This window comes from Balaenoptera physalus, assembly GCF_965194825.1.
Source record: "Balaenoptera physalus genome assembly, chromosome: 12".
Classification (NCBI taxonomy): Eukaryota; Metazoa; Chordata; class Mammalia; order Artiodactyla; family Balaenopteridae; genus Balaenoptera; species Balaenoptera physalus.
The window spans coordinates 82,056,269-82,070,057 of record NC_138897.1 but is presented as its reverse complement, the minus strand read 5'-3'; the positions used below and the strand labels follow the sequence as shown (position 1 = coordinate 82,070,057).

Sequence of the window (13,789 nt, the reverse complement as noted above, 5' to 3'; positions counted from 1 at the left end):
TCCTGAAAAGCAGAAAGAGGGACCAGAATCATTCTAGGGAAGAGACAAGAGTTGCCCCTTCCTACAGAGTGGCCCTGTTTGAGTTCCACCAGCCTGAGCCTCTGATTGCTCATCTGCCAAATGGGTCTCATAAAAGCCTCAGCCTCATGAGTGGTTGGGAAGATCCAGTGGCTGGCGCACAGTGGTGGTGGGTGGTGACCTTTGTTCGGCTGGGGCCTGCGCCATCACAAGGAGATGGGGAGGGAGAGCTGTGTCCCATGGGAGAGTCTGCAGACCTGGGGCCCCATCCTAGTTCTGAAGGGCCCAAGACTTGAGATTTCAGGCACGTCACTTCCCTTCTCCAAGTCTGCATCCTCATCTTTTAACCACATGTGAACATCCCGGCCTACCCCACCTAACAGGGCTGTTGTGAGCTCAAGAGACCTGGGAAAGACAACACTCTTAAGGGAGCTGGGAAATGTACCGGCAGAAAAGTTAATTTTTAGAACCACAAGTTGTCAATTCCCAGATAACAAGAATTGTAAAGCTATGGTGAGAAACAGCAAACTTCCCTGGTGGTCCAGTGGTTAAGACTCCATGCTTCCACTGCAGGGGGCACAGGTTAGATCCCTGGTCAGGGAACTAAGATCCCACAAGCCACACAGCGAGGTCAAAAAAAAAATAGCAAATCCATCCCCAGCCCTCAACTGTGCTTTAGTTTCTCCAGAGCATTTACCAGCATCTTACACACTGTATGTCTATTTTCAATATCTATCTACCTCCCCAATGTAAACGTCACAAGAGCAGGGATTTTTTTTTGGGGGGGGATACCTGTTGTTTTGAGGTATCCCCAGGACCTTATAACAGTGCCTGGCATGTTCTAAGCATTCGATAAATTCTCGCTAATGAACGAACGTTGAGTGTGTGAGGCCCCGTGTGGGCTACGTCACAGCCACCTTTGCAGCAAATCCTCCCCCTCCCCCCACCAAACGTGCACACACATGCGTGGGGAAATGCTGCTCACATGGTTACCTATTTTACAGATGAGGTAACCGAGGCTCAGAGAGATTAAGTCCCATAACTAGTAAGAGGTGGAGACAGGATTCAAGCCCAGGCCTCGGACTCCCGGGTTGTGTGCTCTCCTCTCCCTAAGCACATCGCATTGTGCGAGTCTCCACTGTAGGCTTTGGGTAAGATCAGGTGGGAAGGGACTCTGTGTTGTGTTGATCTGTCCCCCACCTCAACCCCCAGTAGGATTTGGGAAGGTCTTGGTGGTTAAAAGAGCCCTAGAACAGGACCCAGAACAAAGTAGGTGTTCAATAAACATATGGATAGAAGGATGGTCGGATAGATATGGATGGATGGATGAATGGGTAGATGGGTCAGTATCTGGATGACGGATGGATGGATGGATGATTGGAAGATGGACGGATGGATGGATGGATGATTATGCAGATGGACGAGGGGTGGGCGGGTTGGCAGGTGAATGAATGTATAGATGGACAGACAGAAGGATGGACAGGAGATGCATAGGTGAATGGTCAGAACCCGAACCTGAGAAGAGAGAGGGCGCCGACCCAGCCTTCCCCACCGCCCCAAGAAGCACAGCACAGGGGCCATGGCCTCTCTTTTTAATGGCGGCACAGCCTGCGATTTGGTTCCTGCAGCAGGGGACCTGTGGGCACTGCCCTGAGGCCAGGGGCAGGCCTGGGTTTGGGGGGGCATGGGCCGAGGCTGGAGCAGGGGGCTGACACTCCTGCCTGCCCCCGGAGAGAGAAGGACACTCGGGCCCTTCCAGCCACAAGTGGCCAGAAACTTTGGTTCTTGTTTGGTTTCAAGTTTCTGTCCTCAAGGAGGCTCTCCAGGAGGAGAAACAGGGGAGCTACTTCCCGACGGAGCAGAGTGGGGCTGGGGTCGGGGGTTGGGAGGAGAGATGCCAACCGAAGGCAACGCCCGGGTCTCGGGGGCTGAAGCTCCAGAGCCGCCAGCAGGAACAGCACTGGGAAGCAGGCACTGGAACAGGCCTCTCCTGCCGGCCCCCCTAGGGGCCCCGGAACCCGGTCCCAGGATCCGGCTCCCGCCCTCAGGAAGGGGCGGCACGAGGAGGGGGCCCAAGGCTGGAAGAGAGAGAAAAGCAGGGAGAGAGAGAGAGACGCAGAGAGGCAGAGGGAGACGAGAGGCAGAGGGAGACGGGGATGGCATCACCCACTTAGGGGGACAGAGTCAGTCCTGGGTCCCATCGGGTTCCGTTCCCCACCCAGGAGGCCACCCAGACGAGAGTGAACCTGGCCGACCCAGGTCCCCAACGTGGGCACAGCGCGGGGGGCAATGCTCACACGGGGGACCGGGGCGGGGGGACAGCCAGGAGGGCAGGGTGGCAGCCAGTCGGGTGGCCCCGCTGGGGTCAGCAGGGGCAGAGGCAGCAGAGCAGAGATGGAGCCTCAGTCCCACCAGACCTCGATGGGTGAGAACTTCCAGAGGTCGGGCTGGCCCATGTGCAGCAGGCTGCTGAAGGGCGAGGTGCTCCACTGGAACGGGGGCAGCTGGTCCCACGTGGGGCCGCTGGCCGCCAGGAGACGCAGGGCCTTGGCCAGTGCCGTGCTGGTCACCTGGGGGTAGAGGGGAGGGCAGGTCGTTGAGTTGTCCCCACCTGCGAGGCTCTGCTGCTCGCCGCCCCAAGTTTGACCCCATCCACAGCCCCAGGCCCGGCACCTTCACGTCGATGCCCCCATGGGAGCGCTGGTGCAGGGCCTGGAAGGGGTAGGAGCCATTGGCTGGGTTGAGGTCAGAGCGGGCCGAGATGGCATTCTCCCCGTTGGGCTTGGGGTTGCAAGCTTTGCACAATGACAGGGGGTCATGCAGGAAGTCGTTGTACCTGGATGCGGAAAGAGAGGAGACATCAGTGGTGCGGGGAGCGGGGGAGGCCAGACTGCTAGCGGCAGCCCCTCACCCAGCCGCCTGCTTGCAACGTGCCCGGCTCCCTCCCGCCGCCTGGGCTTCAGTCACCACCTCCCCCTTCAGCTGGTCACTCCACAGGCCTCACTCAGCCTCGGCTCCGCCATCCCTCCCTCCCTCCGGGAATCCCTCTGGGCCCCCATCCCAGGCCAGGCTAGAGACCCCGTTTTGTCCCTTCACAGCATTTCCTGGAGCTCAGACGGTCCTAGTTACACGTCCACGTCGGTGTGAATACGGGATGGATTTCTGCATCCCCCAAAGGACAGGGTGCTCCCCAAGGACAGTGGGGACACATCCTGTGCCCGTTTCCCAGTGCCAAGCACGGAGCCCAGCACAGGGCGGTCACTCCACAGCTGTTCGTCATCCTCACCCATGACACGAGGACAGCAAGAGGGCTCAGCTGAGCGCTGCCTCGGTCCTGCTGCCCTGGCTGCTACACAGTTGCACCACCCGCCTGCCGCCCGCCCGGGCTTGTTGGGAGGTTGAAATGAGTTACAATAAAGCCCCACCACATGACTCTGGGCTCATGGTCCCTCGCGTACCTCATAAGCCGGATCATGGAGTTCAGGTCGTGTACCAGCGACTGGTTCCGCCGGAAGATCTGGGCCCGGGGGCTCCCGTCGTAGGAGAACCAGTCCCCAAAGTGGGCCACCAGGGCCGGCAGCCCACTGGTGTTGAACACAGACTCAAAGGACCTGCTGGGAACGAGGATGGTCACTCACGACCCCCACTGACTTCACCCGGCCGTGACCGTGGCCAGGGAGGTGAAGGGGGCGGTCGTGCCAGGACATTAACACCAACAACCACGACAGTCGGGATAGCAATAATCATGTCTTTTGTTTGTGCTGTGGGGTGGCTTGGTGGGGTGGCCAAGCTAGGGCTCTGGGGGTCCAAGAGGCACGGGTTCAAATTCTGACTTCACTGTTGGCCACCTGTGGAACCTTGGGAGAGTTAGGTACTTTCCCAAGGCCTCAGTTTCATCATCTGTGAAATGGGAATAGGAGCCGTGGCTACCACGCACGGTGGCTGCACGGATCAAAGGGGATAACCCAGGTAAAGCACAGTGAGGGTCAAGAGGTGCTGGCTGTGCAGCCCAGTTAAAGCAGCTCCAGCTGGAGAGCCACGGCAGGGGTCGGCACCTGAGCCAGGCCGCCCCCTACCACCCTGCGGTGGGTGGGTGCAGACTGGGAGGCCGAACGGATGCCGACCTCACAACTGTACCCTAAAACCATCAGGGCTTTCCTGGAGAAAAAGGGGGTAGGGTGGGTTTCTTTGTGGAGTTAAAGAATCGCCTGGGAAGCACCCCTCCCCAGCACGGAGAGCTGAGCAAAGGGTGGGGAATACCAGGAAGGGGGGACATACGGGATATTGTAGCTGGCCCAGTAGGTCTTCTGGTAGAGTTCCGAGGTCCTGTCGGCCACCACCACCATGCCCCTGCGACCGGGAAGGGACACGGGGCAGGAGTGGTGAGAAAGGGGGCTCCTGTGGGCGCTGCCCTGCTCAAGGACCCTCAATGGCTCCCCACTGCCTGGGGCTAGATTATGTCCCCAATCTTTAGCCCCAATCAGGAGCTGCCTTCTCCTCCAGGATTGCCTTCCTGATGTTTCCCCTCCCGCACACGATTCAGCTGCCTCCGGGCCTCTGCCTCGGCAGTTCCCTCTGCCGGAATGCCCTGCCCCTTTCCGGGTACTCACGGGAGCTGCTCCAGAATGGTGAGCAACCTTTTCCCAGGGCTGGGCCCGCCGGGGACAAATGCCTTGTAGTCCACGATCATCCACTGGTTGTTGTACCTGCCGTGCCCAAGGAAGGAGGGCTGAACAGACCCTGCGGTCACTGCCCCAGCCTCCCCCTGCCCCCAGGGCCACACACAGTCAGGAATCATGGGGCCGGGGCGGTCTGGGCGCGTCCGGCCATCCGACCGTCACCCGGACGCTGCAGCTTGAGCAGGCGTCCTCAGACTTTTCTCTCATCATGCTGCTTACCTGCTCCAGAAGAGTCTATGGCTCCCTAGTGCTTACTGGAACAAAGGTCAACTCTGCGCAATGTCCTAAGACCCTGCCCTATGCAGTTCCCGTGTCTCTGGCTCATGGGGCCCCCATCCACCCATGTCCATCCCCTCGGATGGCCCTCTCCACTGTCCCCAGAGCTCTCAAGTTCCAAGTGTCTTCCTGTCCTCCCTCTGGGAGCCTTTCCCTGGGTGGAGGAGCCTGCAAGAGGGGGGCAAATCCTTTCCTTCCCCGTGCCTCAGTTTCCCCACGTATAAAACAAGGAGAGGACTCTGCAGAGGGTGTGGGGGGTGTGGCCCTGGTGCCACGTCAGGTCTCCCAGGGTCTGAGCATTAGTGGGGAGGTTGGGTGGGACGGCCGCAGTGCCAGAAGCCCACTCACGTGCCACTGTTGAACCTCTTGAAGATATCGGCCCAGGAGTCCCCGTCCAAGGCCAGGCGATTGGCCACAACATTTCGCATCCACTCCAGCACACAGCCCTCGGGCTGCACGTACTTCCACAGGGCCGAGTTCCGGTTGCCGATGGTGGTCTCCAGGGCCACCTGTGGGAGAGCCGAGGGGGCGCTGCACGAAAGGGCCCCCTAACTCACAGCTGGGGCGTGGTGCCACCAAGTGGCAGCGCTGCATCAATCGTGGTTCAAATTTGTTGACTAGTTTTTTAAAACTTCATGTCCTGGCTTAGGTGCATGTTCCTCACTAGTTCTTTGGATGAGCATTGAGGGGGGGTCATGATCAAGATCATGCATCCACCTTTGCCCTGGGGAACAGCCCCTAAGAGAGCCCAGGGTGCCGCTCCTACGGGACCCACTCCCCCTACCAAGTGGGTCAACTCTTTCCCCAGAGAGACATAGCATCCCATCTCTACCCCTTCCCTGCAGTTCCGCAGGGAAAGCTGGGAGGCTTGGGGTTGGTAGCCTGGTGGACTGCTACAGTCTCCATGAACTCTTACAGCCCTCCGGGGGAAAACACAGCACGGCTATTAAGCCCCCTTCTTCTTGAAAGGTAAACTGAGGCCTGGAGAAGCTAAAAGACTTGCCAAAAGGTCATGGCCGCTACGTGGCTGGGCCAAGATTTGATCCTCAGATTTCCAACTCTTAAATCGGGGCTTGCTCCCCTACAGCAGGATATTAGCATGCTTCTTCCTTTTTTATACGAAGCTGGAAAACAACTACGAGATAGCAGTAGCCATCAATATGATGTTTCAAAGAGGAATCTGCAAAGCAAGCCTCTCAATAGCGATGCCCAGGTAGGAAGAGCTTCTCTACTCCCTCCACACTGTACCCTCCTCATCCCTCTAGTGTCCCACGTCATTGCCAGGATTCAGACCCGCATGGCCTCAGAAGCCCTGGAGGGCAGTTTCCTCTCTCTGCGCCAGGGGCTGTTCTCAACCTGGGACAGTGCTCAGGGAGTCTGCAGACTTGGGCGGGGAAACATTACATCTTTATTTCCGCTAATGTCAAACCGAAATGCAGCATCTCCTTCCATTGCTAATGAGGTGACACATGACAGTGTTATTAGCGGTACCTGAGATCGTCACCAACAGAAATCACAGATGTTTTCCCACCATAGGACAGGATTGCACACATCTCAAGATATCGTTTACGCTCCTCATACTTCTAAATTATGGCAGGTAGCCCACCTGCGACTGGAGTTTCTTTCTTTCTTTTTTTGGCCACACCTTGTGGCATGAGGGATCTTAGTTCCCCGACCAGGGATCGAACCCGTGCCCCCTGCCTTGGGAGCACGGAATCTTAACCACTGGACCACCAGGGAAGTCCCTGGAGTTTCTTATTTAACGTGCTAATAAAGCAGCACATACAGGCGGACCCGAGAGATACTGCGGGTTCTGTGCCGGACCACTGCAATAAAGCGAACACCACAAGAAAGCAAGTCCCATGGATTTTTTGATTTCCCAGTGCATATAAGAGTTATGTTTCCACTACACTATAGTCTATTAAGTGTGCAATAGTATTATGTCTTAAAAACCAATGTACACACCTTAATTTAAAAATAGAAAAAAAAATACAAAAACAAAAAACCAATTACAATAGTCACATCAAAGATCACTGACCACAGATGACCATAATGAATATAATAATAATGAAAACCTTAAAATATTGTGAGAATTACCAGAATGTGACACAGACACACAAAATGAGCAAATGTTGTTAGAAAAATGGCTCTGACAGACTTGCCCGATGCAGGGTTGTTACAAACCTTCAATTTGTAAAAACTGCAATATCTGCAAAGTTCAATAAAACGAGGTATACTTGTATATTACATTAAAAGTTTACTTATATAATATTTCGATAAATGCATGTCGATATAATTGGTTTCCTTTATAATCCCATATATGTTGGCTTGTGCATTTAAAAGCATTATTCTGAGAAGGGGTTCACGGCCCCAGACTGCCAAAGGAGTCTGTGGCACAAAAACAGTTAAGAACCCAGATGGAGGTAAATTTCCTTCCCGGACACTTTTCGTAACTGGATCAAACTATTTCAACTGTCCTTCCCCAGGCTTCACTCCTGCTTTCCCCACCCCAGACCGCAGCAAGGGGGTCCCCTCACCCACTGCCTGGCCCCTCTCATGCTTCTTCCCACATTTAAGGGAACTAAATCCCACGCTCCTCTCACAAAGTAATAGAAGAAAAAGAGCCCCTTCCTCTCCCCTCCCCAGGAACTGGCGTCTTCTGCATCTAGGATTTTTTTTTTTTAAGTGATGTTTTTCTCCTCTGCAGTGTTACCCTGGCGACTACAGGGCTTGCTGTGTCGTCTAGGGGTGCCAGGAACAGATTTCTAAATGAGGTTGGAGCCCAGCCAGGAAAACCGATAAAAACAACACATTGTAAACAACATTTATTCAGAAAACCCAGCCAGGTTTAGAGGGGGTTTTGTGGAAAGCAAGAGGGAAGGCTGAACGAGAAAGAGCAGAGTCATGGTAGGGAGAGAGATGGCTTGTCCTAAATACATAAACACAAAATGAGGTCACTGGGGCCACGGATATTTCAAAAGGGCCCAAACCAGGGATTTCTGAGGAGCTGCAGGACAATGCAGAGTCCCAGGCCGGCTGCAGGGTCTGGAGGCCCGGGCGTGACCTGGGGAGCGACATTTTACAAGCGCTTCCTGGTGGAGGACGGCCTCGGCCCTGGGGTGGTGGTGATGCGGGAATGGGGGGTGTCTGCGTCCCCCTGCTGTGCCTAAGCTGCTGGGTGTGAAGCTGCCCCCGGGGAGAAAAGTGACACCAGAGGATGACTCACCAGCCCGCTGCCCAGGATGTAGAAGTCATCACAGGAGAAAATGGTACCAGGGTAGGATGAGAAGGTCACCCTGTTGCCGGGAGCCCGGGTAGATTGCTCTGCAGGCGGGAGAGTGAGCCCGGGGGGCGGGGGGGGGCAGGGGAGGGGGCCTGGTCAGACAAGCACATACGGAGAACCCCACTCCCCCCTCCCAGCAAGACTTGGGAGTCTCCAGGTGGAACGGCAGGCTTCAGAGGAAGCCCCTACTCCAGTCTTTCTGAGAGTCAGCAAACCAGGCCATTTGTGTAAAAGCTAGTAGCAATATATATATATATATACATATATATATATAATTTTTTTGATTACTGTACCTTTTTTTGGCTTTCCTTTTTTTTTTAATTGCAAAAACCTATTGTGAAAAAGATAATTCACAGAGCAAATACCCAGAAGTCTGAGAGCACGGACTTTGTTTTTTTGGTTTCTTTTGGGGGGTGGGGGGTGGGTTTATCCCCTGCTTTACTGAGGTATAATTGACAAATAAAAATTGTCTGTGTTTAAGGTGCACACTGTGATGTTTGGATAGACGTAGACACTGTGAAAGGATGGCCACAGTCAAGCTAATTTACACATCCATCACTTCACGTAGTTACCTCTGCTGTGTGTGTGGTGAAAACACTGAAGTTCTACTCTCTTGGCAAGATTCAAGTATACAATACGGCGTTGTTAACTACAGTCACCATGCAGTGCTTTAGACTCCAGAATTCATTTGTCTTCTAACTGGGAGATGGTACTCTCTGACCAGCATTTCCCCATTTCCCCCTCCCCCCAGCCCCCTGCAACCACCACTCTACTCTCTGCTTATATCAGTTCAACTTTTTTTTTTTTTTTTTTGGCCGTACCACGCAGCTTGCGGGATCTTAATTCTCCAACCAGGGATTGAACCCGGGCCCGCAGCAGTGAAAGCTCAGAGTCCTAACCACCGGACCGCCAGGGAATTCCCTCGAGTTCAACTTTTTTAGATTCCACGTGAAAGTGAGATCATACAGTGTTTGTCTTTCTCTGACTTATTTCACTTAGCATAATGGCCTCCAGGTTCACCCATGTTGTCGCAAATGGCAGGATTTCCTGCTTTTTTCAGTTGAATAATACTCCATTTTGTGTGTGTGTGTGTGTGTGTGTGTGTGTGTGTGTGTGTGTGTACGTGTACATTTTCTTTATCCATTTGTCTGGCGATGGACATTTAGGTTGTTTCCATATCTCAGCTATTGTGAATACTGCAATGAACATAGGAGTGCAGACACTTCCTCAAGATTTTATTTCCTGGAAGTGAGATGGATGGATCATATGAGAGCACAGGCTTTGTGGGGAGGAGACCTGGGCAGAATCCCGGTTCAGGCCCTTATCAACCGTTTGATTTATGTCAAGTTACTTAGCCTTTCTGAGCCTCAGTTTCCTTATCTGCAAACTGGGAATAATAATCCTTCATCTCACACAGGGCAGTTGTAAAGATTTAATTTATAAGATCGTGGAGGTAGTTTCTAGCATAACAGTGGGTACCCAGTAGGCCTACGATCAAGGTTACTGCGTAACCAGACCAGCACTTGTCAAGGGATGGACTTTTGGTACAAAGTGTTCTGGGGTAGGGATGAGGGCCCCTAGGGATGAGGGGATGGACCAAAGGAGCTATTTCTATATAACTAATAAATAGATAAAAGTAAAAAGGGCAAAGCCATCAATGAACAGCTAAAACTGGAAGGGAAAACAACCAACACCAATGGTGGTTTTTCAGGGGCTGGTGGCAGGGCTGGTTACAAGTGATTTTTATTCCTTCTTTGTGCTCTATTTTCTAACTTCCTACAGTGAACATGTATGACTTGAGTAATTTGTTTTTTTAATTATTAAAAATAAGTGTAGAATACAAAAAGAAATAACCCAAATATCCATCAATAGATGGATAGATAAACAAACTGTAGTATCTCCATGCGGTGAAATATTAGGCAGTCAGAAAAAGAAATGAAGTGCTGACACCTGCTACGACATGGAGAAGCCTTGAAATTATGACGCTGAGTGAAAGAAGCCAGTCGTAAGAAAACCACCATTGTATGTTTCCATTTTTATGGGATGTCCAGAACAGCTAAATCTACAGAGATAGAAAGTAGATTGGTGGTTGCCAGGGGCTGGGAGGAGGGGGAAGAGGGAGTGATTACTCAGTGGGTACAGGGTTTCCTCTCTTGGTGATGAAAACGTTTTGGAACTAGACTGAGGTGGCAGTTGCACACCACTGTGAATGCACTAAATGCCACTGAATTGTTCACTTTAAAATAGTTAATTTTATGTTATGTGAATTTCACCGCAATTAAATAAATAAATAAATAAATAAAACTAGAAAAAAAAACTTTTTTTTTTTTTGGCTGCACCGTGAGGCATGCAGGATCTCAGTTCCCTGACCAGGGATCAAACCTGTGCCCCCTGCAGTGGAAGGGCAGAGTCCTAACCACTGGACCGCCAGGGAGTTCCCTTCGAAAATTTTTAAAAGTTAGTGCAGGTTTATATGAAGTTCTAGAACAGGCAAATCTAACCTCATGGGAAAGAAATCAGAAGAGCGGTTGCCTGGGGAGAGGCGGGGAAGCTAACTGCAAAGGTCGCAGGGAACTTTCTAGGGTGACGGAAATGTTCTATATCTTCATGGAATGGTGTTTACGTGACTGCAGATGTTTGTCCAAACCCATCAAATTATATGCTCTAAATGTGTATTTAAGCTATCCATCAATAAAGTGAATTAAAAAAAAAAAAAAACAGAACAAACTTCGTCCGGGACATCATTTATCACCCAGCAGAATGGCAAAAAAATTTGAAATGAACCATAATACCCAGTGCTAGCAAGGCTGTGGGGAAAGACAACATATTCACAGAATGGCGGTGGAAGTGTAAATTGGCCCAACCATTTTTTGAGGCAATTTGGCTGTTATCTATCTAGAAACTAAAATTTTAATTATACTCATCTTTTAACCCAGCGTTTCCACCAGGAAACACATCTGGGGGCCCACTTGCTTGCTGTAGTACTGTTTGAAACAGCAAAGACCTGGGAAGTCCCTGGCAGTCCAGTGGTTGGGACTCCTTGCTCTCACTGGTGAGGGCCCAGGTTCGGTCCCTGGTCGGGGAACTAAGATCCCACATCCCACAAGCCTCACGGTGTGGCCAAATAAAGAAATAAATATTTTTTAAAAAGAAAGAAGGAAGGGAGGGAGGGAGGAAGGAAGGCAGGAAGGGAGGAAGGGAGAAAGAGCAAAGACCTGGAAATGGTTCATATCCTCAACTGGGGACTAATTAAAATTTAACGTCCAGCTGTTAAAAGGTGGACCGAACATGGCAATATCAAACGCTCTCCAAGGCCGGCTGTGGAACAAGAGGAACAAGTGGCAAACAATCCATGTAGCATGATCTCATTTATGTTTTTTTTAAAAACCCAGAAAGCAAACTTTTTAGGGCTGTGCAACTATTCTGTAGAATACTGTAATGGCGGATACATGTCATTGAGCGTTCATCAAAAATCCATAAAACTCTACAAAGAGTGAACTCAAATGTAAACCACGGACTTCAGTTGACAATAATGTATCAATATTGGTTCATCAATTGTAACAAATGAACCACACTAATGCAAGAGGCTAGTAACAGGGGAAAGTGGGAAGGGGGATATATGGGAACGCTCGGTACTGTCTACTCAATTTATGTCAATGTAAAATTTTTCTAAGAAATGAAGTCTATTAATTTTAAAAAGGTCCATATATACACACATATAAATGCATCCCCCAAAATCTAGATAGATCCAAACCAAAATGGCATCAGTGCTTTCCTCTTAGGAGAGATCTGGAATTTGGGACGAAGGTATCAAGGGAGATGTATTTCTTCATCTCTATTGCTGGAATCTGTGGCAGTGAGGGTGTATTTACATATAAATAGTATAATAAAAATATTGATAAGTTAAAACAAATGGAAAAGTGAGGTACGTTTTTTAAAAGTCTAAAAAACATAACCAAGTGTTTGCAGAAATGATCTCTTGTGGGATGTGGGGTGTTCCAGTGACTTTCATTGTGTGTATGTGTGTTTTGCCGCATTTTCCAATTTTCTATAACATACGTGTATGACTTATATAGGTTTTTCAGATATTAAGACGATAGTGGATACACAGCAATGGGAACGACAGATCTGCAGCTACAGAGGACAACGTGGATGAAACTCACAGACGTTACACTGAGTGAAAGAAGCCAGATGCAAACAAGCCCATGCTGCATGATTCTATTCGCAAAACATTCCAAATCCATCAAACCTAATCCAGGCTGTGAGAAGTCACTACGGGCTGGGGACAGTGCCTGGAAAGGGACAGGAAGGAAGCTTCTGGGGGCTGGGAATGTTGTTTCTCTGTCTGGCTATTACACACACAGGTGTGTGTTCAACGTGCAAAAATTCCAGCTGGTCACTTATGATGAGCACACTTTTCTGTACAAATGTCAATTTAGAAGTTTAAATTTAAATTAATGGGCATTAGGTTGTTTCCAAACCACTAATGCAGCTGACATCCACGTACACAATCCCCTTGCAGAAATAGAAATGTTTCTCCAGGGACAGATATGAGCCAGAGAGTTGCTGGATCACAGGCGAGACAGATTTTAAATTTTGTTAGACGCCAGCTGGGCTCCTCTTCAAAGTGGCCGTGCCAGCTCCCACTCCCGTTAGCAGTGAATGAGGGTATACATTTCCCCACCCTCTCGCCACCTCCTGGCAACATTAATTTTTTTAAGTTTGGCCAAGAAGGAGGCACTGCAAACATCTGGCAGTGGCTACCTCTAGACTTAACACTGGGGCCAGTAATGACGGGCACACTATCTGGCACTTGGGCCTTAGTGGCAAGGTTTTCACATTTGACAGGAAGAACGTATTCATCCATTCCTGTGTAGCTGTTTGCAAAAATGGCTGTAACTCTCCCCATGCCTGTATCCACGTCATCTGCAATGTGACTCTGCAGTTCCTTACATCACATGGTCGGGTCTATTTCCCCACTTCTTGAATCTGCACGGGTCACTTGACTTGCTTTGAGCAACAGAATGCTGTGCCAGTTTCAATCAGCCCTCGAGAGGCCTTCCACACTTCCCTGCCCAGATGTCACATGAACAAACCTGAGCTAGCCTGTGGGAGGATGAAAGACCATGTAGCCCAGCTGTCACATCATCCTAGCTGACAGCCAACCCCCAGACGTGCAGACGAGGCCATTCTAGGTCAGCCAGCTCACCCCAGCTGACTACAGAAGCATCAGTGAGCCCGGCCACGATCAGCAGGCTTGTCCCAGAATAACAAAACCACCCAGCAGACCCATGGACACGTGAGCAAAAATAAATGGCTATGTTTTAAACCTTTGTTGTTTTAAATTTGGGGTGATTTGTTACGCAGCAGTAGCTTACTGATACGCCTTGTGAGATAAAAATTAAAAGGAAATAAACATGTTAAAAATAACATGAACTCTTAGAGTGGCCTTATGGTGACCCCAGTGTATACGGGGCTGAGGCCCACACCTCCCAGTACTATGCCCACTGTGTACCCACATACATGCTCACAC

The 13,789-nt window shown here is 50.7% G+C and overlaps 1 protein-coding gene across 3 annotated transcripts in view; it reads right to left on the bottom strand.

The window, feature by feature from the left end:
- Positions 1-1,594: 1,594 nt before the first annotated feature.
- PLBD2 (phospholipase B domain containing 2) overlaps positions 1,595-13,789 on the bottom strand; it is a 28,402-nt gene continuing 16,207 nt past the window's right edge. The window contains exons 6-12 of one of the 3 annotated variants that reach the window (XM_082416493.1): positions 8,200-8,297; positions 5,322-5,482; positions 4,629-4,724; positions 4,297-4,368; positions 3,477-3,632; positions 2,692-2,854; positions 1,595-2,588 (exon numbers count right to left, since the gene is read on the bottom strand). In XM_082416493.1, the coding sequence (XP_082272619.1) occupies positions 2,421-2,588; positions 2,692-2,854; positions 3,477-3,632; positions 4,297-4,368; positions 4,629-4,724; positions 5,322-5,482; positions 8,200-8,297 (914 nt within the window). In that variant the 3' untranslated portion in view covers positions 1,595-2,420. The remainder of the gene's footprint in view (positions 2,589-2,691; positions 2,855-3,476; positions 3,633-4,296; positions 4,369-4,628; positions 4,725-5,321; positions 5,483-8,199; positions 8,298-13,789) is intronic. The other 2 variants (XM_082416494.1, XM_082416495.1) reach the window with 2 other exon arrangements.